The following is a 26,520-nucleotide window of genomic DNA, read 5'->3' as shown; positions in this document are numbered from 1 at the left end:
CACAGGACAGACCGTTTGCAAGCCAAGCTGATGGATATTTTGTTTTTTGTTTGGTCTTTGACATAGCTAGAACTTGCAATGGACACACCATTCAAGGTTATTTTTCAGCCCTTTCCACCTTTCTCCGTTTACTGGGCTACCCGCCATTGTTTATTTCACCTATTCTTATGCATTTTCATAAAAGTTTGAAATGTATGTTCCCTCCCAAACTATTTGTAATGCCACAGTGGGACGGTAATTTGCTCCTGCAGTTCTTATTTGTACTCCCTTCGAGCTGATGCACACCTGCTAGTTATGACTTCTCTCCGTAAAGGCAGTCTTCCTTGTCACAATTACTTCAGCTCATCGTGTGAGTGAGCTCCAGGCTCTCTGATACACCCACCCTACATTACGTTTTTCCCTGACAATCTGGTACTACTGACTACGGCAGCCTTTATGCTAAAAGTGGTGACATCGTTTCACATTGGCAATCCATCACCCTCCCAATGTTCTTTGCTCCACCTCACCGCTTGAAAGAGAGTCTCCATTGGCTGAACCCCAAAATAATGTTGAGGTATTATAATGATCGCACCAAAGATCATCAGGAGCACAATCAGTTTTCTGTGGGGTTTTCTGGGACAATTAAAGGTAAAGTGGTTTGGAAAAGGACTTTGTCAAGGTTGATAGTCCTTCTTTTAAGATCTGCTATGCATTGGCTAAAAAATATCTTCTGGAGGCCCCTTTTCACCTGGGCCAAGACTCCCACCACTGTATTGGCACGCAGAGTGCCAGTCCATGTTGCAATCTGTCATACTGAGACATGGGCGTTGGTGCACATAATCACCTATCAGTACTACCTTGGCAAACCGGTCAGACATAAAGGGCTCTTTGCCCGAAAGGTCCTGCAGGACCTTTTTGTCTGAGCCCATGCCACAGCCCTCCACCTAGGGGAGGTACGGCTTGGGTATCTATTGTTACTTGAGGAAGTATCCACCAAAAGAACAAGATACTTCTCTTCCGTAAGACTCTTTCTGGTGGATATTCTATATAAATACGAATTTCTCACTAACCTCTCTCCTCCCCATAGTAAGGGCAATGGTTTGGTGGCCCACTTTCAAGGGCACAGAAAGGGTCGAGCAAGAAACTGTTGGTGCACAGGGCAGGGAGGGTTCTTATATGTGGCTCCACTCTGGCACTTCCGGGGCGGAACAAAGTCAATATATAGCTGTATGGCGCCATCCAGAGGTGTGCGGGAGCATTGCTTTGAAATATTTCTGTATCCAGTCTGACTGCTAGGAATGTTCTAAAGGTGAGGAACCTCCTATTAGATAAAGTATCCGCCAGAAAGAGTATTACTGAAGGGAAGTAACTTGGTCAACATTGCCTTCTCCTACTCATGACCCCTTCCAAATATCTTATGCTATTAGGGAAAACTGTATAGGCAAGGGGTAAATGGAGGAATAGTGACTGATTTTAGTGTTATCTATTTTACCAAAGATTCTTCGTTTCTCAGAACCTCTGGATTTACCTGTGAGTTCCCTCATCTAACATTTTTAGGGGGACTTACTTTCACTGTTATGTTGATACCTAGGTATTACTAATCAGCACATCAAGACTTACTCAACAGTTCCTTTCGGTCGCTGCATGACAATACAAATATTGTTCAGGTGAACAGGTGCCAGAATTGTGACTAACCTGTGCGTGCCACCATCTGCCTGTTATGATCTTTGCAGGTTTTTGCTTATGTTTCTTTCCATTGCATTTTTCTTTATACCATATGTTGTAATTTTTTTTTTTAACCTTTATTGAGAAAGATTGCACAGTTGCAAGATTGCACAGTTGTAAAGGAGTAAGCACAGCAATATAATACAGCACAGCAGAGGCAATCTTAACATTGTGATACTAAGGGCAAGATATGGGGACAATAGCATGTAGCCACAGAGGAGGTGAAACATATATCAGAAAGGGCACAATGTGGAGGGTGAATGGACGAAGGGAGCAGTAGGGGAGCGGGAGAAGAGAGGAAACATGTCATGGACCTTTACAGGCGGCCGCCGCAGGCAAGGCGTGTAGGAGAGGTTGCAGGGCGCTGTGAATCATGATTTGAGAGGTAGGTCACAAGTGGACCCCAAATGTCAACTGGGTGTGACCTGGCTGGTTGAAGGTCCCAGAACTCGGATAGGAGGGTTTGGCAGCGGGAGGCACCCTCAAGCCAGAGGGCAACCTTAGGCGCAAGACTGCGACCCCAGCACATGGAGACCCTACGCCGCGCAAGGACCAGCAGCATGGCAGTCAAACGACGGGTGGTGTCCGGGCAAAATTTAACGAAGCCTAAGAGGCAAAGCAGAGGGTCGGGTTGGATCAGTGACAACGTGATTTTAGAGATGGCAGTGCAGACCTCGCGCCAGTATGCAGAGACCCGGGGGCAGAGCCAGGCGAGGTAAGAGAAGTCGGGCGCGGAGCAGTGCAGGCATCTATCACTAGCTATAAGTCCCAGCTTGTGGAGTTGGGCAGGAGTCCAATATAACCGATGTTTATACTTGAAGTGGATAAGACGCAACCAATAGTTTGGGGAGAGACGTTTGATCTGATTACAACAACACACCCAGTCGGCTTGAGAGATTTCGGCTCCCAGGACTGCTCCCCATGCAACGCGTGCCCGGTCCGAAGAGATGGAATACGCTGATAGCGTGTAAGTATAGATTTTAGTGACCATTTTTTAGGACAGGAGGATGCATAGAGATGATCGAGAGTGGCCATCGAAGGAGGTGGGGTTGAGGGAAATTGGAATGAAGCTTGCTGCAAACAACCCTGAGTTGGTAATACAACAGGGTGTCCATGGGGCCAGAATCGGCGGCAAGTGGGAAAAATGTGTCCCCAGGGTAGAGGTCCGACACTGTGGAGAGTCCCAGGCGCGTGGCGTGCTTGACAATCCCGGAAGAGTGGAGAGGAAGTAAAGCGGGGTGATGAGCGAGTGGCATGCTGCTCGCGGAAAGCATATCAGAGCGAGAAAATTTGTGGAGCCCATCCCAGGCCCAGTGCAGGGTCTCAACTGTGTCTATTTCAGTGCAGAGGAGTTTTTGCCGGGGCAGTCGGGAGCAGCCACGGGGCAGCGAGGTCAGCTTCTACCTCAACGTGGGGTTGAAACTGGGTGGAATGAAGCCAGACATGGAGAAAACTGGCCTGAGCACTGAGGGCCTAAAGCTTGAAATCAGGGGCACCAACCCCGTCACGTGGCATATGGAGAGTGAGGGTGCTGTAGGCGATCCGGGTTGCCAACCGGCCCAAATAAGAGTGATTAGCAGAGAGCGAATTTTGCAAAAGAAAACTTCGGAATTACCACCATTTTGGCGATGGCAATGCACCCGGTTAAAGAAAGTGGCAGCCGGTTCCAAAGAAGGATTTTGGACTTGAACCAGTCCACTGCACGGCCAAAGTTAACTTTCCAAAGTTCATCCACGTCCCTGCTCTACCAAATGCCCAAATATCTGGTGGGCTCCGAGACCCACACAAAGGGATAGTCGGGAACGAAGGGTGTTGTGGCGTCTGTAAGGGGGAATAGTGCTGACTTTTTCCAGTTGACCTGAATTCCGGAGTAGCCTCCAAAATTTATCACTTCACGGACCAGCGGGCTGAGGTTGTCTTGGGGTTTGCGAACATAAAGGGTAACGTCATCCACGTACATAGAGACCAGCAGAGCACGAGCCGCAAAACCAATGCCTCTCTGGGTATGATGTTGTCGTAGCCGAGCTGCGAGGAGCTCTATTGCCACAACGAAGAGCATGGGGGATAGCGGTCAGCCCTGCCGAGTACCGCGACCGATGGGGATGGCTTCGAGATTTGTCCATTTATCCGGAAACGGACAGTAGGAAGAGTGTAAAGGAGTTGCACTTTGCGTAAGAAGACCTGGCTAAAACCCAACCGGGAGAGGAGATAAAATAGAAAGGGCCACTCCAAGGTATCGAAGGCCTTGGTGGCATCAAGCAGGGTGGCAACTGCCGGGAGTGCTGTATTAATTTAATGAAGAACAGAGAAAATGGTCCGGAGGTTGTGAGAGGTCGCGCAACCAGGAATAAAACTGGACTGGTTTGGGTGGGCGATGAGCGGCATGAAAGGAAGGAGACTAGAAGCAAGCAGTTAGGCAAAATTTGTATTGCCCGTATTGATAAGGGAAAGAGGACGATAGGAGTCTCGCTGTTCGGGCTGTTTGTCCGGCTTCAGGAGTAGAGTTAACAATGCCTTGCGTAGCGATGGGGGGAATTGAGCTGTTTCAAAAGCCTCATTATACATGGAGGCAAGATGAGGAATCAAAAGCGGGGCAAAAGCTTTATAGAAGGAGGCCGGCAGGCCATCCGAACCGGGGGCTTTGTCACCAGGCATACTGTTGATTGCCCCTAGAATTTCTTTTTTTGAGAAGGGCTCATCAAGGAATTCCTGATGGGGATTTCGAAGCCAAAGGAGCTGAAGGGTGTCGAAATATTGGTTGAGTATCTCACGCGATGTTACAGATCCGGCTGTGTAGAGTTGTGTGTAAAATGTAGTAAAGCGCGTTTTAATTTCCTCAGGGGAGGTCGTACGGGCAAGCCCGCTGTCTTGAAGGATGGTGATGTAGGATGCCGCCCGAGGCTGGTGGATGAGGTTGGCAAGGGTTTTGCCAGGGCGATTCCCCTCACAAAAGCAGCGCGCCCATGCCTCCCTACCGAGAAATGCAAGGTCTCTGCTGGCCTCGTCGGTGAAGTCATTAAGTTTCCCGCATATCTGGGCAAGCGTGTCAGGGTGCGGATCCCTGGCGTGAGAGGCGTGGAGTGCCTTAATCTCCCCTTCCAGTTTGTCAAGAATGCCGCAGATGGAGCGGAGAACGCCAGACTGCTTGGAGATACATTCCCACGAATGACTGTTTTAAACCCTACCCAATGCGTGAACGGGAAATCCACCGAACCCTCGTTGAGCTTGAAATAGTTTACAATTGCAGTTTGTTTTTCATCACAAAAGACCGAGTCGCGTAGCACGTTAGGGGGAAGGCGCCAGGAGAAAGCACGGGACGAAGAATGTGGAAGACGAAGGCATAGGCAAATGGGAGAATGATCTGAGAGAGTGCGCGCCATATGATCAACGGATATAAGCCAGACCAAGGCATCCAGAATAGTGATCCACAAATCAAGACGAGACCAGCAGCCGCGAGTAACAGTGTCACAGGTGCCAGCCTGCACAGCGGAGTGTGCATGTCGCCACGCGTCGTACAGGGAGTTGACCGAGAGAATGGGGCTAAGTAGTGAATCCGCGCGTGGATGAGAGACATTAGAGACAGAACGGTCTAAAGAAGCGGACAGTGTTACATTGAAAACGCCCCCCCAGAGGAGCGCAGCAGGGCCAATAGATGAGATGTGGCCAGACTTGCGAGAAGAAGTCCGGGTCATCGCAGTTTGAGCCATACAACGCAACAAGCGTCAGGGGCTGGGCCCGAAGGGTGCCATGAAGAATCACAAATCGCCCCCCAGAGTCAATGTACACCTGCAAGGTTTTTGGTCTTGGTTGGTGGTATTTATTTTAGGTATTGGCGCCACAGAGGAAAATCCACCTACGTTATTCTAAATGGATATTTCTTAGGACGGTGCTATAAGGAGAAGAGAACCACACTCCCTCTTCTGGGTTAGGCTAGAGCCACACAAAGCTGTAAACTCCTTAGCACACGTTTGATAATTTAAATAGTATACATGTGTTTACACTTATACAGCAATCATACATTCGTGAATAATTATATCCTTTTTAGTCAAGGTTGTCTTTGGTGTTGTTTATTTTCAGGAGACGTCACAGCCACGTCACAGCCAACACGTGTTTCGTCGTTATGGGAATGTAACCCACGACTTTCTCAAGGCTGAGAAACATCAACTGAATATGCACTTATATCTGTGATAACCAATGTACCTAAGGGAAAACTGTACAACTCTGAACACCACCTACTCACGCTAGTAAATGTGGTTACACTTAATGTATCTAAATGTACGTAACATCATGTTACTATCAAAACAAAAAGGTTACAATGTTCGTTTTCTTTACCTAACAGCCTTGAGAAAGTCGTGGGTTACATTCCCATAACGACGAAACACGTGTTGGCTGTGACGTGGCTGTGACGTCTCCTGAAAATAAACAACACCAAAGACAACCTTGACTAAAAATGATATAATTATGTATGTTTGCTGTATAAGTGGAAACACATGTATACTATTTAAATTATCAAACGTGTGCTAAGGAGTTTACAGCTACACCTGCAAGGTCTGCCATGGGAGCCCTCTGCGCAGCAGTATAGATACCCCCGTAAACAGTTGGAGTAGAAGGAAGAGTGAATTTCACCCCAGTGTCGTGAGAGAAGTCTGGAGGAGGTGGCCGGTAACAGATGGGTCTCCTGTAAAAAACAAATGTCCACCCTATGCCGAATAAGATGGGCATGTACCAGATGTGCCTTGCAGTGGTCGTTAAGCCCACGGACATTCCAGGTCCAGAGTGTAGTGTAAGTCATGACGCTTTGTCAATGGACGGAGTGACAGAAAGGGGTGAAGGAGAAGGCAGAATATGTGTGTAAATGCAGTGAGCGGTGCAGTGGATAACGAGGAAGAGCAGCAGTGCAATAACCGTGGAATCACATTGAAATAGTGCAATTGAAAGTAGAACAAGGGCCTCATAAGGAGGCAACAAACCAGACAATACAATCCCCCCAACCTGAGTATGGACTTCAGGAGATAGGAAACATGTCATGAAAGGGCTCGGAATATGAGCCAACGCTGAAAAGAACAGTATTGTCTCATTGGGAGGTTGCAAATCCCAAGCCCCCAACCACATGAACCTACCCCCCGAACCAAAGAAACACAGAAAACCCCACATCCCCGCTCCCACACCAACCCCCCTATCGGGCTGAGGTTCCACCCATTCCCACCCCAGGGACCCACAACTAGGAAGGGAAAGGACTTTGTCCGAGAAGGGAATTATCCAGTGAGGGCATGGCAGCACTGCGCATACACCCCTGCCAGAAAGACAGGTTGGCCAAGCCATAAGTGGTGGCAGACAACTAGAGATGAGCATCAAGAAGTAGAAGTAGAGGACACCACTCCAACAATAAATAAATAAACTGTGTTGGCCTAGGGGGCATCATGCATTCAATAGCCACCATTCTAACTAAGAGCCTGAGTGACAAGAGGTCCCAAGAGCATAAAGAACAGGGCTTGCCAGCAGGTCAGCCATTGTCACTAAGATTGTTATCAGCAGCAGCTTGGGAAGTGGCGGGCGAGCAACGATGTGACCTGTCCAGTTTTTTACCGAAAGCCATCTCCTCTCTGGGATCCAGAAAAATTAGTCTGGGAGCCTTGCTTGACGCGCAATTTGGCAGGATAAGCCAGTGAGGAGGGGATCTCGTGCTTTTGTAGGATGCGCTTTGCCAGCAGGAATTCATGGTGAGCCACCTGAACTGCAGTGGTGTAGTCAGGATAGAACAAAAGTGAATTTCCCTAATGACGGATCTCCCCTTTCTCTCTGGCAGACCGTAGAATGGCGTCGCAGTCAATGAAGTTCAACATTTTTACTATGATGGGTAGGGCCGGCAGGCCAGGGCCAGGGCAAGGGCCGAGGGAGCGATGGGCCCGCTCAACAATGAAGACAGGTGAAAGGAAATCACCAAAGAGCTCACGAAGCAACTGCTCCACATAATCCTCCATGTGGGAGATGTTGGTCAAGTCAAGTCAAGTCAAGTCAATAAATTTGTATAGCGCGCTACATACCCAGAGGGTCTCAAGGCGCTTGAAGAAGGGAGGGAAATTATTATCAAATATCCACGTTTTAAGTTGTTTTCTGAATGCTAGGTGGTTCTGAGTGAGGCGAAGGTGAGTGGGAAGTGAGTTCCAGGTTTTAGCTGCCAGGTAGGAGAAGGATCTACCTCCCATGGTGGTTTTGTTGATGCGAGGTACAGTGGCAAGGGCTTGGTAGGAGGATCGTAGCTGGCGGGAGGGGGTGTGTTGAGGCACTCGGGTCCGATTTCGTAGAGTGCTTTGTGTGCGTGGGTTAGGAGCCGGAAAGTAATCCTCTTATTGACGGGGAGCCAGTGGAGGTTTTTCAGGTGACCAGAGAAGTGTTCTTTACGCATGATGTCTAGTATGAGCCTGGCTGAAGCGTTCTGGATGCGTTGGAGTTTTTTCTGGAGTTTTGCGGTGGTACCGGCATAGAGGGTGTTTCCGTAGTCCAGTCGGCTCGTGACCAGAGCGTGGGTGACCGTTTTTCTAGTTTCGGTGGGGATCCAACGAAATGTTTTTTTGAGCATGCGAAGAATGTTGAAGCAAGATGAAGAAACGGCGTTGACTTGTCTGTTCATCGAGAGTGAGAAATCCAGGATGACGCCCAGGTTCCGTGCGTGGTCTGTCGGGATGGGTGCTTTTCCAAGGGCCTCTGGCCACCAAGAGTCATCCCAGGCGGAGGGGGAGGTGCCTAGGATGAGGACTTCTGTTTTGTCTGAGTTCAGTTTCAGACGGCTGTGCTTCATCCAGTCGGCTACTTCTTTCATTCCTTCATGCAGGTTGGTTTTGGCAGTGTTGGTGGACTCTGGCACCCCCGTGATGCGGAGGTTGCTCCTGTGGGAGTGCGCCTCCAAAACCTCGTTCTTGGCCCGAATGATTTGTAGTATTTTGTCCATCTGCAACAGTTTCTGACGAACTTGGGTGGCGGCATCCTCCGCGTCCGATACCCTGGTCTCTACGTGCAAAAGGCAGGCATCGTGGGAGTCGACTCGGACCTTCACTGTGTCCAGGCAGGCGGACAATTGATCCAGCTGTGCCAGTAACAGTTGACTTGACGTCCAGGATGATGGCCTTTAGGTCATCCTCACGTGTTGGAGCCATGTGGGATGGAGCCGAAGGGTCCCCTCCGTCAGCGCCCGCGCCTTCCTGACGCGCCTAGCTGCGCTGATCAAGGGTGATTTTGGGCTGCTTGGGGTCGGTTCTTCTCATGACTGGAGGAGGAGTCTGACAGCAGAATGGAGGCTACGGAACGAGGAAAAAGCAGCGCACCCGAAGGCGGTAGAACAGCGCAGGAGAAAGCGGATGCACAAGACCAGCAGGCAGTTGAGTCGATGGGCAGGGGCAGTTAACAGGTAGGCCAGAGGTAGGTGGAGCACGGAGGCTGCCAGCAACAAACCCAACGCCAGTGGGTGAACCAGATGGTCACCCGGACCACCAGTCCGGAAGATGCGAGGCGGGACCTGGTGTGAAAAGGCTGGGCCAGACCGGCGTGGCAACAGTAGTAATGATGTGCGTGCAGGGCCGCCAGAAAAATAGAGGAAGCACCGGTGCCAGCCAGCCGCTGGTGTTTTCAGGGGGAGGCAGGCCAAGAGCAGGCAGAAGCGCAGTGTGAGCTGGAGGTACTTTTCCACATGGTGATGCCCGGTTGATGTGGCCCCCAGGGAGGATGCCGACAAGGCAGTCAGTTCATAGGCCAGGGGAGTGTAGAGCAATGGGCATCCCAGGCACCAGGCATCCACACTGCAGGGCTCAGCAGAGGTCGAAGGGCCAACGCCACGCAGGAGACAAGGCGCAGGGCCGGATCAAGGAGGGGGCAGCCAAGAGCATCCAAATGACTTAGGCCAGCACTGGCCTCGCGGGAGGGGCCGGCGGGCGGCGGATGTGACTGGCGGCGCTCAGAAGCAGCAGTGAAGAGCAGCAGGCGGATAATCACCCCCGAAGGAGGCCAGGCCCCCGGGGTGACGGGGCAGAAGGGCTGCATGGCCGATCCAGCAGTAGGCCTCAGAGAGCCAGTAGGCCGCAGCGGGAGGAAGCCGGCACGTAGCGGGGAGCCAAGGGGGTGCGTCGCCCGGCCCGATGAGGAAAGGCCTGAGCTGTGGGTGCCGGAGTATGGAGTATGGTGTCCACGTGAGAGCAGGCCGGGCAGTACGACTTACGCCCCCCCAGTCCCGCCACACTGCGCCCCCACAACAATGGCACTTACCAGCTCCAACAGGAGAAAGGCAGGAGCGGGATGCAGGACACGGGTCGTAGGCCTGAAGGTAGTCCGCCGTCTGCTCCGAGGGGGCCAGGTTGGCCGCGCCAGTCACGAGGCCCAGGCCCGGGCCACCTGCAGCGGCGGATCTCAGCCCAGCAGCATCACAGGGAGACGGGAGTGCAACCAATCTGTGCCCCAGGGTCAGGTGAGTGGCGATGGCATGGTGTAGAGAAGCGAGGAGCGCTGTGACTGCAGGATTGTAGTCAGATGTTTGGCTTGGCCAGAAGAGCCCACTCAAGGTGCGGCCATCTTGCAGCTGGCTAAGCCACCCCCCCTCTTTATACCATATATTCAGTTAAATGCACACTGCTTATGTATAAACATATGCTGCAGTTAGAACAACTTCCTGAAGCGGAACACGGACAAGACGGAAGTACTGAACTTTGCCAATAATAGTACCCCTGGAATGACTCCTGGTGGCCCCCAGGCCTACGTCCTGCACGCACCCCAGCTGACCAAGACCAAGACAGAAACTTCGGAGTCATCATTAGTATCAAGCTCAACATGACATCACAGATCAATGCTCTCTCCCCTGCCTGCTTCCTCACACTGCACATGCTACAGAAAATCTTCAAATGGCTACCCCAGATTTCCAGATGCACCGTGACACAGGTCCTCATCACCAGCCGATTGGACTATGGCAACACTCTCTACAAAGGAATCGCCACATACCTCCTACAAAGACTCTAAACCATGCAGTATGCCTCATCAAGCCTCGTCTTCAACCACCCTAGGCATACTGACATCGCACCTCCCCTCAGGAAACTTCTCTGGCTCTCAGTACAGAAGAGATTCCAATTCAAGCTGCTGATCCACACACACAAAGCGCTACACAACCAAAGACTCGCCTACATTCACCTCATGCCCAAAATCCACAAATCATCGAGAAGACTACGCTCCACTTCCCTCGCCCACACGCCCCACATCCACAAAAGCAGAAGTGGAGGATGCTCCTACTTTTACATCGCAGCGAAGACCTGGAACAGCCTCCCCATGCAGCTGCGGACCATCACTTCACTTCCTGAATTCCAAAGGGCCCTAATGAACTGGCTGTTCGAATGAGATTTCCGGAACCTGCAAGCACCTGGATACCTTAGCAGTTGATTGGCGGTTCTATATATTTCCTGATTGATTTGCACATGTATACTGGGTAACATTTCCTTTGTTATAGTTTGATAGCACATCTGTTATTCATATATATGTTTTAGCATGTTTTCTATTGCATTATAGAGTTCTGTCTCTATGCAAAAAGATTGTGTTCCTTTGTACACTGGCATCATTTATTTTAAACCTGCCTTTTACAAAATCATCAGAAAAGTGCATTTAAGCTGGTTACAGACCAGTATTAGGCAGAGAGGACATGCAGAAGTGACCATCTCAAATTGGAACAGCATGATTGTTGTTCAAGTAAAGGTATGCAGGTGAGAGACCCCCTTAGAAATTCATAAATTCTCAGTTGGGTGCTAAAACAGCTTAGCTAAGAGCAAGAAGAGGTTGGTTGGAGAACAAAGACTCAATTCTATCTTCCCATGAAAGGAAATTCTGAAAAACTATTGCCGTTATTATGCTGTAATTAGTTCTAATATTTTGTTTCATAATCACTTTCATTGGCACTGTTTTATTCATTTTTATAGTTATAATTATGCACATAATATGCACTAGGATAAGTTTCCAATTTTAATAAAAACATTAAAATATATTCCTACAGTGGTTTCTTGAGTGTGTCAATTTATGATTAAAAGAAAATTGGAACCCATTAACAACAAGACTCACAGGACTAATCTTTACCCAGGTTTGTGGGCTACAGCCCACCAGGTTTCCTGTCTTTAGTTGGAAAGTTGTCATTCAGCTTCCACTTTCACCAGAGGGTTTAGAGTACCTAATCGTGGGGCATATTTTGCACACAAAAAAATATGCCTCCTTTCCTCAATTTAGGAAGAGGTCAGAAACTTCAGGGAACCGCAAGATGAACATAATTTTCATAACACTTAGGTAGAAATAGAAATGTGTTCTTATTTAAAATGTCTCTTGCAGGTCCTCATATCAATCTCCTTAACAGGGTCAGCCTTTTTTCAGATGCATGGGGGTCATATTTTATCTTGGCACTCCTTTATTCCTCATTGCAGCTTGTCTACCGAAATCATCAGTTGTGCTCAATATTATAAAGTTAAAAGTTTGTTTTGTTTCATAATACTTAATGACAGGAGGTTCTCTCTCCCTTTCAACCTGTAGTGTGTGCTGTGGAGTAAGTGGGTCTTGAGGGTATCTTGTGTTTAGTAAGCAGAATCCCTTCTTTAAAAAGAGGGCAAAGTGATAGAAATTGCATTTCTACAGTGTTTCTGGGATTTTAATCTATGTAATGCAACTCTGAAGGTTCTAAAGCAGGGGTCCCATTCTTGTTCTGTTCATATCCTAGACTGATCTGTATTCACTATTATTCTGCAGCTAATGCAATTCCCTTGTCTTTGACTACTTGCAGGTTACATATATGTGGATTTCAGCAGTGAAGAGGAAGTGCAGACTGCTATGAAAAGAAGCAATGACTACATGGGTATGTGGTAGTAGTAGCATCCAGGTAGAAGGAAGGAGAAGTGATTGTCTCATAATGACTTAAAGGACTTAACAAGTGTTTAGATCAAAGCATATGTGATGCAACATCTCTACCACCATAGTTATGGTTGACTACAGGATTACAACACAAAACGATCAAGTAAACTATGACATTGTCATACCAAATTACCCAACTGATAACTGCACCTAAACTGAAGAGTAAAGTGGCATCCTTGTTTTGATAACAAAAAGACAAATACCATGTTGGTTAAAGAGGCAGGTGACAATGTTAGAACTCTAAAGTTTTGTTAGACTGTGCCACTACCTTTACAAGAAGGGTAAGAGTTATTCGCACAGTAATAAAGTGCCTACTCTGGCATGTAAGGGGGAGCAGCATTGCAGTCCCTTCTAGTTTAGGATGGCATTTTTTGCTTAGATAGTTTGTTAGAAATCCCAGATAAGTCATAAGAATATTGGTCATGCCAAATGTGCACATGCTATTTCACCAGATGCATTCAAATGAAGAATACATGTATACTACGGACAGGAACAGCTGTGGAAATTAAAAATGGAATTTACTTCCAATAGAGTTTTTCACTATTCAAAAACAGCATTTTCTATATGTCCATGTCCAAATGTTCTTCTATTGTTCTGCCTCCAGATGGCTGTCCATGTTGAGCTATCCCCTGCAGACTGCAAGTGTTGCTTTGCCCTCAGAGGGGGCCAATGTTGGTCTACCCCTGCAGACTCTGAATCCTTCTTTGACTCCATTGGTAGCAATTGTTTTGCAACTTTGGCTCCGTAATATGTTGTTTGCTCCTCAGACTGGATTTTTGCAAGCCTCATAAGGATGTCGCTAATTTAGCCATGTTGAAAGTGTACTGTATGCTCCTGTGGCAGCAGATCATTTGTACCCTTTTTTCATCTTTCTCCATTCCCCCAGAGGCTTGAAATAAAGGCACTGCAGCCTCTACATGCATGGTTGCCCAAGTGCCTAGAGGCCAACCTGCACTGGAATCTAGATTCAGGGGCTACTTGTGTTGTTCAAACATGATATCTTCTCAATGTCAACCAAAATAAAATTACACAAAAAAAACAAGCTGTTTTAAAATAAAAAAAATGCTGGTATATTGTATGAAGCCCATAAGGATAAAACTTCATCCTAAAGAGTGCATGACTGTTACTCAGATTCTGTCTCACTTGCGTCTGTGGACAGGCCACTATTTGAAGGCTTTATCCCCTCTGACATGCTTGAATAGGAAGATACATGCCTTCATGAATTTAAAATGGTAGCTGCTGGATTGTCCTTGGGGAGGATTGCTTTCTTTTGGTCTCAGTAGTCTGCTTACTGCTGCTGATTCCTATTGTTTTTCACTTTTCCCAAGGTGGACGCTACATAGAGGTGTTTCGAGATGAGCGAGCTCTGGAGAACAAATTCACACGAGCAGAAAAGGAGATGCCCTGGCAGAAGAGGGACAAGAAGGACAATGAGGAAGAAGAGGACGTGTCCGAGTCTGGAAGGCTCTTTGTGAGGAATCTTCCATACAGCTGTACAGAGGACGACCTGCAGAAATTATTCTCTAAATATGGTGTGAAATGGCGCTTCTTTGTCTTTAATAATATTTTTCTGCCTTGCCTCTCCCACCTTACCACTCAAAATGGGAATAAAAATAGAAACAATTGCTGAAATTCACATAAAGATGGGGTCATCCGCCTCTCTTTTATTGGTCACATTCTTCATATTGCGGATGGGAGTTCTCATAAGAAACTCCCGCTATCAATTTGGGTTTGGGAAGGTGATGGGTAGCTTGTACCTTGAGCTTTACTGGCAGATATTTTGGTACTGAATATAATGCACATTGATGGGACTTGGTTCTTGTGTGGTAGAGGTCTAAGGAGAATGAGGATTTGGGATTTTCTGCCTTTTGTTGGATGTAGATTTTCAGAGTCCCACTCTTAAGCTTTGTAGTTGATATCTAGCTAGGAACCTGGTCCTTAATGAAATAGCTGTATCTTCAACTGATTATTCAGATGTCTTGGTTATGCACCTATGGCTAGTGAAGTGATAACTAGTAGTCACTGGGAATTTCTAAATTAGAAAGTTGATCATTGAACATGTGCCTTACATTCATTGGTTGAATTTGTAGTTCTTAGTTCATTGTTATTGAATTTTGTTCGTCTAGCACAGTGATTGTTATTGGTTGGGTGATAACGATGCTGTAATATAATGATCATTTTCTTAGGAGCATCTCCGCCATTATCGTTGCACTGCTGATGTACGAGCAAAGTATTTCAGAGAGTACATCAGAGAATGTCAGTGTGTGTGGTAGGAACTGCTTCTCTCTTGCTAATATATGCGAGCAGCTCATCCTGGTCACGGTGTTTGCCTGTTCAGTTGTTTATGTAGGGCATCCTGTTGATCCCTCCATGTCCGAGTCCTTGAGCAATTTGAACTCTACTTGGTGACTTATTGTCAACATCTAATAAGAACCTAAATTGTACTTTATTGTATTCTAATAGCATTTATATATGTAATGTTCTGTCGATTTGTATGGCGCAACTTATCACCTGTGAGGATATCTAGGCGCTGGAGCAGAAATGTAGGTCAGGCGGAGCTCCTAGTTGAACAGGCAGGTCTTCAGTTTCTTGCTGAAGTTGAGCAACAAAGGGGCGATCCTGATGTGTTGAGAGAGTTCATTCCTGGTCTTTGGGGGTGATGTAGGAGAAGGAGCGCCCTCCTGACTTGCTTCTGCCGATGCAGGGGACTAGTGCAAGGGCAATTGAGGCTGAGCGTAGCTGTCTGGTTGGTTGGTAGGTTGCAGTCCTTCGTTGAGATGCGCAGGTCAGTGTTGTGGAGGATTTTGTAGGCATGGGCGAACAGGTTGATTTGGCATGGTTTCTGGATGGGTAGCCAGTGTAGTTCTGTGAGGTAGGGAGTAATGTTAAAGATTTTGGGGATGTCTGGGATGAGTCTGGCAGTGGTGTTTTGGATGGTCTGGATTCGTTGAGCTTTGAGATGCCGATGTACAGCCCGCTTGTGTAGTCCAGTCTGCTGGTTATGAGGGCCTGGGTGTCAGTGCGTCTTACGTGTGTGGGGAGCCAATTGAAAAGAATATTTTGAGAATGCGGAAGCAGGATAAGGTCACTGCATTCACATGTTTATTCATTCTAAGTTTGTCGTCTAGGATGACACCAAGTTTTCTGGCGTGGTCTGTGGGAAATGGGTCCCAGTTCTGTGGGCCACCAGGAGGAGACCCAGGGGAGCTCATGTTTCCAAAAATTATGATCTCTGTTTAGTCAGTTTTGAGTTTGAGGCAGTTATGCCTCATCTAGTTGGCCACGTTGGTCATGCAGGAGGTGAAGGCAGTCCTGATGGTGTTGCTCTCATTGGTGAGGGAGAGGATGAGCTGTGTGTCTTTGGCGTAGGAGACAATGTTGATGTCATGGGCTCTAATGATGTGGGCGAGGGGTGCCATGTGCACGTTGAAAAGGGTTTGGTTGAGGGAGGTTCTCTGGGGGACTCCATAAATGGGCTTCTTTGGTTCGTAGGTGAATGTGGGAGTCTGACTTGTGTTCTGTCAGAGAGGAAGGAAGCGATCCATCTCAGGGCAGATCCTTGAATTCCTGAATCATGAAGGCTACAGTTGAGGGTGCCATGGGTTACGGTGTTGAAGGCCGCTTCGAGGTCAAGGAGCATGAGAGCCGCAGTTTCCTCTCTGTCTTTGATGCTCTGTATGTAATCTTTTGCTGCCTAGAGGGTGATTTCTGTGCTGTGGTTGCAGTGTATTCCTGACTGAGTTATGCCCAAGAAGTGGTGCTGTTCTAGGTGAGAGTAGGATTGCCTGTTGATCTTTCTCCAGAAGTTTGGATGGAATGTAGTGCTGGATTCTTTATGGTCTGACACAGGTTTCTTCAGGAGAGCTGTGACCTCTGCATGTTTCCAGTTATCTTGGTGATGATGGTGGTATGGTTGGCACTCATCAGTGTTCTTCCCAGGTTGTATATTTGGTGCAGACAGTGGTCCATGGGGTCCCTGAATGGATGGCTTACTTCCCATATTAAGGCATTGAAAATCTTTATTGTCTGTAGCAAGCTACTCTGGATTCTAAGATTAGTGGATAATCCATTGTCATGCACATCCTTCAGCCGGGAGTAGTGAATGGCTGAAGAAAGGAGGCAACATTCCCATAGATGATAGTGATCAGGATGGTTTAAAATATATAAAAGATAGTTTCCCACTTTTTATGTCCAAAACTGTCATTTCTCCTCAGTTGCTTCAAGAGGTGCTTTTGTACTGTGTGTCTCAGAATATCATGACTGGCAGCTTGGACTCTTGCAGGTCCCATATCAGAGATACACTTTCCTATCGACAGTCTGACAAAGAAGCCGAAGGGTTTTGCTTTCATCACGTTTATGATCCCTGAGCATGCAGTGAAGGCATATGCCGAAGTGGACGGCCATGTGTTCCAGGTATGTTTTTGTCAAGTTCAACTCAACAAAGTGATGAGTTGAAAAACAATACCTATAAAGGGAATTATCCTATGGTGAGCTTATATAAATTGTATGGTGCTTATTAAATTCTGCACCCTCAGAATGGGGTATATAATCTGATACGAGTTCTGTCTCACTGCTTATTTTAACAGACCTTGGAGACCCCAAGTGCACCGAGTGAGTGGAATAAAATGTAAATATTGTTATCTAACTCCTAATGACCTCTTTCTTGGATATCAAGGCGTGTTGAGTAGTTTCTGTCATGTACCACTAGCTATTTGGGGATGCCATAACTTTCCTAAATGCCTCGTATTAAAAGGATTCACAAGTTTGTACTGCCATCGCTAAATGCTATTCCTTTCCCTCAGTTGGTTTTGGGTTTCATAAAATATTTGTGGACATTGGATCACTTAGCTGTATAAATTGTCATATTTGTTATATGAGGGGTCAAGATCCTGTTGGTCTATTTACTTTCATTGTATTTAAATTGGCCTTTGTGACCTCCCAGTGTGTTGCTCCTTTGTCATTGCTTGTAAGTACAGCTGCTTTGACTCCATATGTGTCTACAGCTACTTTGAAGCTGCCCACATATGCAGTTACTCTGATGCAGTCTGTGGATGCATCTTGTTTGTCACTGCCTATTTTTGCAGTTATGTCACTTCCTGTGTTATAATTTGTACTGTGAAACATGCATGCAATCATTTAGCATGTGCATGCTTTTCTCACTGCCTTGTGTGCGCTGGGCACTCTCACTTGCTTTGTGTTTGGTTTAGTTGTATGTGTGAAGGAATTGCTTCTCCTTCTCTGCTCTGTGCTGGTGAATAACTGCTTTGTATCTGCCTGTGCAAGCAGCTGGCTGGGTCACTGCCATTGTGGCTGAAATGTAGTTATTGTGTAGGCAGTTGAGTGCCTCTGTCTGTGTGTATGTGTACTGACTGTGACATTGCCCAATTGTGTGGCTTCTTTCACTGCCTATACATGTGGCTGCTCAGTTAATCTCTTTGAGTATGGCCACAGTCATACTCTCTGTGAGTGTGACTGCTCTGAAGCTGCTTGTTTGATAGTTTACGTAAATCGGCCCCTTTGCTTCCAGTCTTGATTTTGATGTGTGATAATTTGATGTTCGCACCTGGTGGTGAAAAGGGGGTAATGCTTTTGTTATTTCTCTCTTCTTTCTTCTCATAATCCTTTCTTTAGGGTAGGATGCTTCATGTACTTCCCTCCACTATAAGGAAAGACGAGGACGAGACTGATCCCAGTACTGCCGTATCGTCTACTTTCAAAAAGCAGAAAGCATCCAAGGACAAAGCGAGCAGTGCCAGGTATGGCTGCCTGACTGAACATCTAATTCAGTGAGCTCGTGTGCAAAAGTTGTGTCACTCTTGTAGATGAGGATATGAGTGAGTGGTGCTCAAGTTGATAATTAGGACTTTTCTCTTGAATAGGAGCCTCACATTCAAATGCTGGTGCTCTGATGTGTGCCTAGTTTGAAGAGCTCTCCAGTTCTGTTGTAATAATTTCTATGATGTTCCTTAATTGCTTAGCCTAAGATTTTGTCTTGACAGAGTCACAGGTGTAACATGTATCCATGGTTGCCTTTTTTTAGTGAATAATTTAGTTGGCAGACACTGCTATGAGAATAGAATCAAAACGGTAGAGTTAGACAGCCGATATTGGTGATGTTACTTAATGTCATAAAGTTTACTCCACAAGTAATCTGATCGAAACAACCTCAGTCTCATTCTGCACAAACTACAAATGCAAAACCATCCCCACTGTGCATGTGTAGGACTTTCCTTTTCTGCTTTGGCATGCTTGTTTTTACAGAGTGTATGGGAAATGTATCTGTATGTGAAGGAGGATCTACTCTGTCACATATATGTCCTGCGATTGTGTGTTTTTGGAAGTGACTGCTGTGTGTCACATATACCCTTTTTGATCCTCAAACAGTGTTTTTTAAGTGTAGTTGGGTTGAAGGAGGGGTACCTAATATATACTGTCTCTCTTCCACGTTTTCTTCTTCTTTATGTGTTGTACAATAGAGTACCCCTCCCTCTCCACTCTTTCTGTCTTTCCTCCCATTCTCAATCTCTTTCTCCCTCTCTCCTTCATTACCTTCTTCTTTAATCCCCTCTTTCTATGTCTCTCTTTCCTCTTTTTCTCTCATATCATTAGGAGGTGAAGACACACCTCTTTAAAGAACGCTACATCGAGGCGCAGTAAATAGTCCTCTTCCCCTCTCAGAACCCACAGCCCTTGCCTAGAGTCACTCTGCGATTGTTCCTCTGCCTTTGACCCTGTACAGCTATGCTCCTTTTCATCTCGATTTACACATTGCCAATACCATACATATGTGAACCGCCCTGCTCACTATTTCTATACCTCCATCTGTTTCTCTCTCTTCCACCACTCCCTCTCTCCTTCTACCAATATCCATCTCTCTCTTCTTTACATCACCACCTATTCCACCTCTTTGGTCTCTCCATCTTCTGCTTGCCTCCCCCACACTTTCCCTATCGCCTTGCATCTCTCAAACCCTTCATCATCTTTTCATTTCAATTGTTATGATTCCCTTTCCTTTAGTTTCCCTCCTCCGTCATCCTCTCGGACATAAGTATATATTGACAATAGATGCCTTCGGGCATTCGTGCGCTATATACATTTTAAAATCAATAGCTGCCCTGTAACATTCTTTGGTTTTCTATCACTCACCTTTTCAATACCATATCTCTCCATATGATGACCAGGGAAAATGCATTTATTGTGGAAAAGTAATGTGATTTTTCGCAAAGCCTACATATATTTCTTTAGACATGTTTCCCACTGTTCTTCCAGCTTTTCTCTTCTTGTTTTTTTTCCCTTTCTTCCCTTTCTTTCCTGAATTCCTCCCTCTAACTCTTCATCTCCTTTTTACTTCTTCCCCCTTGCTCTTGTGTTCTTTTTCCTTCATTCCAAACTTCTTTTTCCTCCTAACTGTCCTACTGTTTGCTACTTTCCCTTGCCCTCTCCCTTTTACCTTCTACATCTTTTTCTTATTTTTTGTTTTCCATATTGTCTCAACCTACTATTCTCTCAGTGTAGCCCTTTATTTAGTCCTCCTGTGTTCACCATTCCACCTCCACCCTATTTTTCCTCTTTTCATTCCACCTTTAATTTTCACCCTTCCTGTCTTCATTCTTTCCTTCTCCCACTCTTTCATCACTTCCTTATTTTATGACTTTATGCTCCTTTCTTTTTCCTTCTTTCCTTTCCTCTTCCACCGTTCCTTACCTAACCTCTTTTTCTTCTCTGCATTTATCATCTTGACTTACTTGTTTTATTTGTATTGCCCACAACTACCTGAAATCCTTTTGCACAAAATTAAACATCTAGGGGCCTGATGGATAAAAGGTATTTTGTGGTTGCAAACCTATGATTCCCAAAATCCCGGCGTACAACAGTAACATACCTTTTTACTTTGTCCAAACACTTTTAAGACTTAATAAGTGTCCAACTTATAAAATTTCTATTGGGAGCAATTTCAAATCACAAATAGGAGCGGGCGTGAAAGGAACATCGCCGTACTAATTGCGCTTGGGAAGGGGATGTATCAGTAGTTTATCAATGCAATTGTGGTTGCAAACCATGGTCTGGTGCCAACACTTCAAAGATGGTGGCATCTGATTTACAATGGGGAGGCCATCCTCAGAAGACAGCATCCCTTTGGTAATCGAGTTGCCTGCCTTAGAGGAGGGCAAAAAGTGGTTCGGGGTGACTGCCTGTGCCTCCCAAAGTCTTCCAAAATGGAAAAAAATGTTAAGTATCACCGGTCCTTTTAATGCACGTGGGCTGCTTTTAAAAATATATTTTCCATTTGCGAATGCAAATGCAAGGGGTCACACATTATGACCTGTCTATTTAATATTCTTTAGGTAGGCCATTTTGTGACCCCCCTCTGCCCCACAAATGGATAATGTATGGTGCTAACCCCAACTGTGTGTGTTTATATTACAAGTAGCATTCCCATTCACAAACTATTCACTGTGGAAATCGCTCATCCCTGATTTTGAATGGCAATAGTATGTTTGGCCCCGAGAAATCTAGTCAAGGAATGGTGAAAGCATCCCTGAGTTCACAGTCAATCAAGCCTTTTTTCTGTCTGTAGAAAGCCACTATGCTGAAATAATCATAGAGAATAGAGAGCAGAGAGGCCTGGATATTGAATGTGTTGCCTCCAGTATGTGATTTCTCGAGAACTCTGGGTGTGCTGGAGTGCTTCAATAAAAGATGGGATGACTCATAAAACTGAAGTAAAGACATCCTGGTCAAAGGCCTTTAAGGGCCTTAAGGGCAATGTATAGTGCCTTGAATTTGATTCACTGCTCAATAGGAAGGCAATAAAATTGGACCAGGTTTAAAGACATAGGTTTGGCCTTCGACTTATGTCAATAGGGTGAACTGCAGCATTTTGAAAATGCTGCAGTTAGCCCAGTAAAACCTGTGAAAGGCCCAGAGTCCAGAACAATAGACTAAAATGGTCAGAAGCATGAAATTCATAGCCATGCTACAATGAAAGTCTAGTAGGTGGAGTAAGATTTGCCAGAGATTTATTATTTGAAAATGGCAGGGTCCTACCTCCTCTCATACTTGTGCATCTAGAGTCTAGCGCAATACCAATTCTGCATTAATTTCCTAATGGAGTCATTAAAAAACAAAGTGAGTTAAGCTAGAACTTTGGTGTCCAAAGGCAATACCTTTAACGAATCAGGACCTCTGTTTTATAACTATTTAATTATGGATGGTTAGCGTTCATCCAGATAGCAACGTCCTGGAAGCCGCAATTTGAAAAGAGAGCTGCTTTATGATTTGTAAAGTTGATGGTTTGGGAACAATTCCTAACTCATGATTGTCAATGAGTTGAAATGAAGAGGTCGTACCTTTTCTATTTCTCTTTCACATTCTGGTCTCTTATGCCAAACATGTTCTTTCCAACCGGTTTAATTTTCAACTCCACTTTTTTGTCTTTCTTTTCTACTGCACTCTTTTCTTGCCAGCTGAACTTTATTAATTTCATCCCTCCACTTTTCTTCTCTTCTGTCCTCTGCCCTTCCTTCGCCTGTGGTTTTCTTTCTCCATACCCTTTGTTTCTGACTGACTGAATTATTTTTTAAGCGCTCTTATGCCGAGGCGTCTTGGCGCTGTAGAACGGAAGGGAGTGCAGAGGTGTTTAGGGCATGATGAAGAGCCAGGTTTTTAAAGCTCTCCTAAAGCTTGCTCTGTTCTTTACCGAGCACAGAGCGAAGGGTATACTGTTCCACAACTTGGATGATTGATAGGAGAAAGACTTTCCGCCCCACCGGGCTCTCTTTATTCTGGGCAGTTGGATTAGGTCTTGACTGCAGGATCTTAGAGTGCGAGCGGGCACATACCGAGGGAGGAGGTTGGTAAGCTCCTCCGATGTATTTCTCTCTAGCATTTTATCCTTCTCACAGGTCCTCTTTTCTCTCTCTCCTCTTTGATTTGCCCAGCCTTGGATTTCACCACCCTCATTTCTTTCTTTACCTTCCACACTTCTTACTTGTCCTGTTTACTTTTCTCTTGCCTTTTTTCATACATTTCTTGCATATACCTTTCAAGGTGTGTCTTCTTTCTGCAATTTTAGAGGGTCAAGTTATGCTGCAATATTTAAGAACTTTTTTCACTTGATTGATGAGCACATGATGTGCATTCAATTTTTCTATTCCTCCTTCAGCTCTCACAATTGGAACACGTTATTTATGGGTACAAACGCCGTAGCTGATGCCATCGCGCAGAAGTATAGCACAACAAAGAGTCAAGTGCTGGATGATGTGAGTTAGAAGAATGGATTTTTACTATCATGACTAACAATTCTTATCCTATTTTGAGTGAAAGTGGAGAATGAGCCAGAATCTAGAAGGTGATATCTCAACTAGCTCTGTACGGCTTAGCTGCACCTTTTTCCTATGGAGCTGAATAGCCAGGTGGTGTTGCACAGAGATCTTTATGGATTACCTGAAGTTATGACTTCATAGTTGTAGAGGAAATGTAGAACTGCCACATAAGTTACCATTTGAAAGTGATACTTCTAGTCTTAGTGAAATTGCAAAATGTATTTCTAGTTGAGTTGGTTTTAATGTTTACCAAATTGTATGTGCAGAAACTTGTATTGACCTTCTAATCTGTGTGTCTTTAAGTGAAATATTTTAGAATTATGATGATGGGCTGGTTATCCATTAAAAAGCACACAGAAAAGGAGAGGAATGGACAATTAAAGAATAAACCTGCTCTGTCCCTTACAGTTTCTTGGGAATAGCAATGTCAATGCTTAAGGTAAGACACATTGTAGCACTGCACGTCCAGCCCTCCTAGAAGCCGGAGCTCGTTGACATCACTCCACCCAAGGAACCTATGTTAGTAGTGTAGAAAGCTGGCTCTTTATATGGTAGACCAAAAGGAGGTATGTTGTGTAAAGAGTCCAGGTATTCCTTTTGAGTGGACAGGGGTTTACTCTAGCAATCCCATGGTTCTCTATCTAGGGTAGTGAGGTCGAGCAGCATTAGGCTTATCAGAGAGGAGTGTTAAACAATTGTTGCACCCACAAAGTCAATAAATGATGCACACACTCAAAAAGGAAAGCCACACCAATTTAGAAAAAAAAGAACACATTGTTATATATATTTTGAAACCAAGAACTTCGTAAAGAGGTAAGTACTTTTTCGTAATAGACTTTTTACAGTTTTAGGTATGTTAACTGTGCGATTTACGAGTAATGCTTTCCTATGGGAGAAAGAACAATCACATGCATTTTCCATGAAACCCCTTTTGATTGTCAGGTGGTAAAGGGACAAGGACCAAAGTTTCACCAGTCTTATCTGCCCTGGTGTGTCCAAGTGCGGTGGCCCTGAATGGGTCGTCAGCCTTGCACGCTATCAATCAATCAATCAGTCAGGGATTTGTGAAGCGCACTATTCACTGTGAGGATCTCAAGGTGCTGGGGGTGGGGGAGTCGTGTAGCTCCGACTCACCCAAAGAGCCAGGTCTTGAGGCTCTTCCTGAAGGTAGAAGCTGTGCGGTAGTAAGGAGGGGGCGCTTGAAAATAGGTTGCAAAGGGGGACATGGGGACAAGTCCATGAGCTCCCAATGGGGGCTCGAGTCATGAGGTTTCTGGGAGCATGGGGAGCAGCCAGTTTCCTTAAGCCTGGGCCATGCAGCTTGGGTGCAGAGGCTTTGTAGTTTGCTGGCTCCTATGCATCAAGGCGCTCACTGTTGTCAGTCAGGATCAGCAAGGGGGACAAAAACAGGACAGCTTAGCCACTCTCAGTGCTGGCCTCTGTGGTGCTGATGTTTCTGGTCGGCTGGTCGGCCATGATTTCGTTGGTGTCTGGGCTGGACTTTCAAAAACTTTTGGTCGCAGCAAGGGTCCAGTACCCTAGGTGGTGTTTTAGGGTGGCTTGTGGAAGTCCTGGCGTCTTCACGCTTGGCAGGAAGATGGATCTGATCTCCTCGAGTGTGCTGACCTTCTTCTGGGCGGCTTCTGCTCTGTGGACCCAGTGGACAGCAGCTTTTTTAAACTGGACATCACAGTCCGTGGATGCAATGGAGTAGCTCCTCTACTCTAAGGGAGATGCTGGCTGCTTGCGAAGTGCTGGCAAACCACGTGCTTGTGGAGCAGGCACAGTGGCAGGACGAGTCAGGTCTATGCAATTGTCAAGTTTCTGTGCAGCAGGTAGAGTTTGGTGCCAAAAGTCCACAGCAGTCTTTACTTCTTGTATGGATTGGGCCTTCAGTGTCTTCTTCTTCTTTGTAGTGTGGAATCTGAAGTTCTGGATTCAGGAGTGGAGAGTAATAGCCAATGGGCTACCTACTCTTGGGGTCACTACACCCCCTACATGACCATTTCCTGTAGGAAGTGGGCATAACCCTGTTTCAGTTTTCTAAATTCTGCCAGCACCAAGATGGCGGAAACGTCCTGTAGTGGGGCACATCCAGCAACTCACCTTTGTAGTTGACTGACCTGGGTGTGCGCCTCGCATACTTTGCATACTAATTTCAGGACTGTCCTGGGGTCAAATGGGCCTCAGGGCAGTGGGTGTCATCTTCCAGGTCTGGGTTATGCCAGGTTTGCATATCAAAGGCGGCCTTGCTATGCTGATTGCAAGCCATCCTGTTTGGAGAAGGTATAAACACCACCTGCCAGAGCAGGCATTGTTCCTGACCTCTTAGAGTGGGGTTCTCACCTCTTAGGGGCTCAGAAGCGCGTCTGTGGTGGCAGACTAGACTTTACAAGCCAGCCAGCACACCAGTGGACTAGTAGGTTTCAGGGGGGCACCTCTAAGGTACCCTCTGAGTGCATGTATTAATAAATCCAGCACTGGAATCAGTGTGGTTTTATTAATACGAGATGGTTGATACCAAACATCCTTGGTTTCAGCGAAGCCATTATGTAGCTGGAGAACTCTTATTCACCAGTGTCCTGTACATATCCTTAGGATGGCTTCCCTGATCACTTGCAATGTCTATGAATCAACTTAGACATCTCAGGGGCATACCTGCTCATTCAGATATTTTCACAACTGTAATATAATTCACCCTTCTTAGGGCTGTAGGGCCTCCTGTAGGGGTGACTTGCATATATTGCATGCTGTGTCTGTAGGCATGGTACACGGGGTGGGCTATGTTGTGTCTTCACTTTTGTCTGCACCATTTCATGCACACTGCTATGGCAGTCTGCATGAGTATTGTGAGGGATCCCTTAGCGTGGCACAATACATGGTGCAGCCCTTAGGGACCCTCTTCAATACCCAGGCCGTAGGTACCAGAGGTACCATCTATAGGACCTTTCAGAGGTGCCAAAGATATTGCCAATTGGGAAACAATTGTACAGTTTTAAGGAAAGAGATCTGGCACTGGGGACCTGGATAACAGGTACCCAGTGCACTTCTGTCAAAATTGTATCAAATACCGGGCAAAAAGTGTGGGTGAACATGTCAAAAACGGGTACTTTCCTACAAGTAGGACACCAACTCCAGAGCTTGCCACAACGCCTCTTTTGAGGTTATTGCCACCACTACCATATGTGGCGCTAGCATTTCCGGAAAGCCAGATGCTTGGAGCCTACCAAGCTCAATTCCTGTGTGCCATGATGAAATGAATCAAGCTGCAGTCTCATGTACTACGCCTTGGGGCCCTCTAAGTCCTCTGCTAGTAGGCCTGCTCTCTGTGTTATTCGTCCCCAGAGTTCTCCTCAGGGAATGCCTTTGGCACTAGCTGGACCCATCCTGGTGCTGGGCATTGACCAGCTGCCTCTCCATCGGCGCCCTCAGAGACTCTTTTCCCAGGGCCATCACCGATGCCTGTGCATACACAGGGTATGGCATAGAAACTGAAGACCAAAGCAATCTTAAGGCAGTCTAAGAGAGAGAACTAGAAGTTACCTTAAGTGGCTAGGAGTAGAGAGCTTTCACA

General features: G+C 46.2%; 1 protein-coding gene across 1 annotated transcript in view; it reads left to right on the top strand.

Moving 5' to 3' along the window:
* Positions 1–26,520, top strand: part of RBM19 (RNA binding motif protein 19) — a 543,939-nt gene that overhangs the window by 66,224 nt on the left and 451,195 nt on the right. Inside the window, exons 9-13 of the mRNA XM_086943257.1 lie at positions 12,494–12,565; positions 13,950–14,153; positions 16,904–17,034; positions 18,253–18,377; positions 22,787–22,883. Coding sequence (XP_086799383.1) covers positions 12,494–12,565; positions 13,950–14,153; positions 16,904–17,034; positions 18,253–18,377; positions 22,787–22,883 — 629 coding nt within the window. The remainder of the gene's footprint in view (positions 1–12,493; positions 12,566–13,949; positions 14,154–16,903; positions 17,035–18,252; positions 18,378–22,786; positions 22,884–26,520) is intronic.

Source organism: Lissotriton vulgaris, chromosome 11 (assembly GCF_964263255.1).
Source record: "Lissotriton vulgaris chromosome 11, aLisVul1.2, whole genome shotgun sequence".
Classification (NCBI taxonomy): domain Eukaryota; kingdom Metazoa; phylum Chordata; class Amphibia; order Caudata; family Salamandridae; genus Lissotriton; species Lissotriton vulgaris.
Note: the sequence above shows the minus strand (reverse complement) of the source record. Positions and strands in the feature narration are given on the sequence as shown.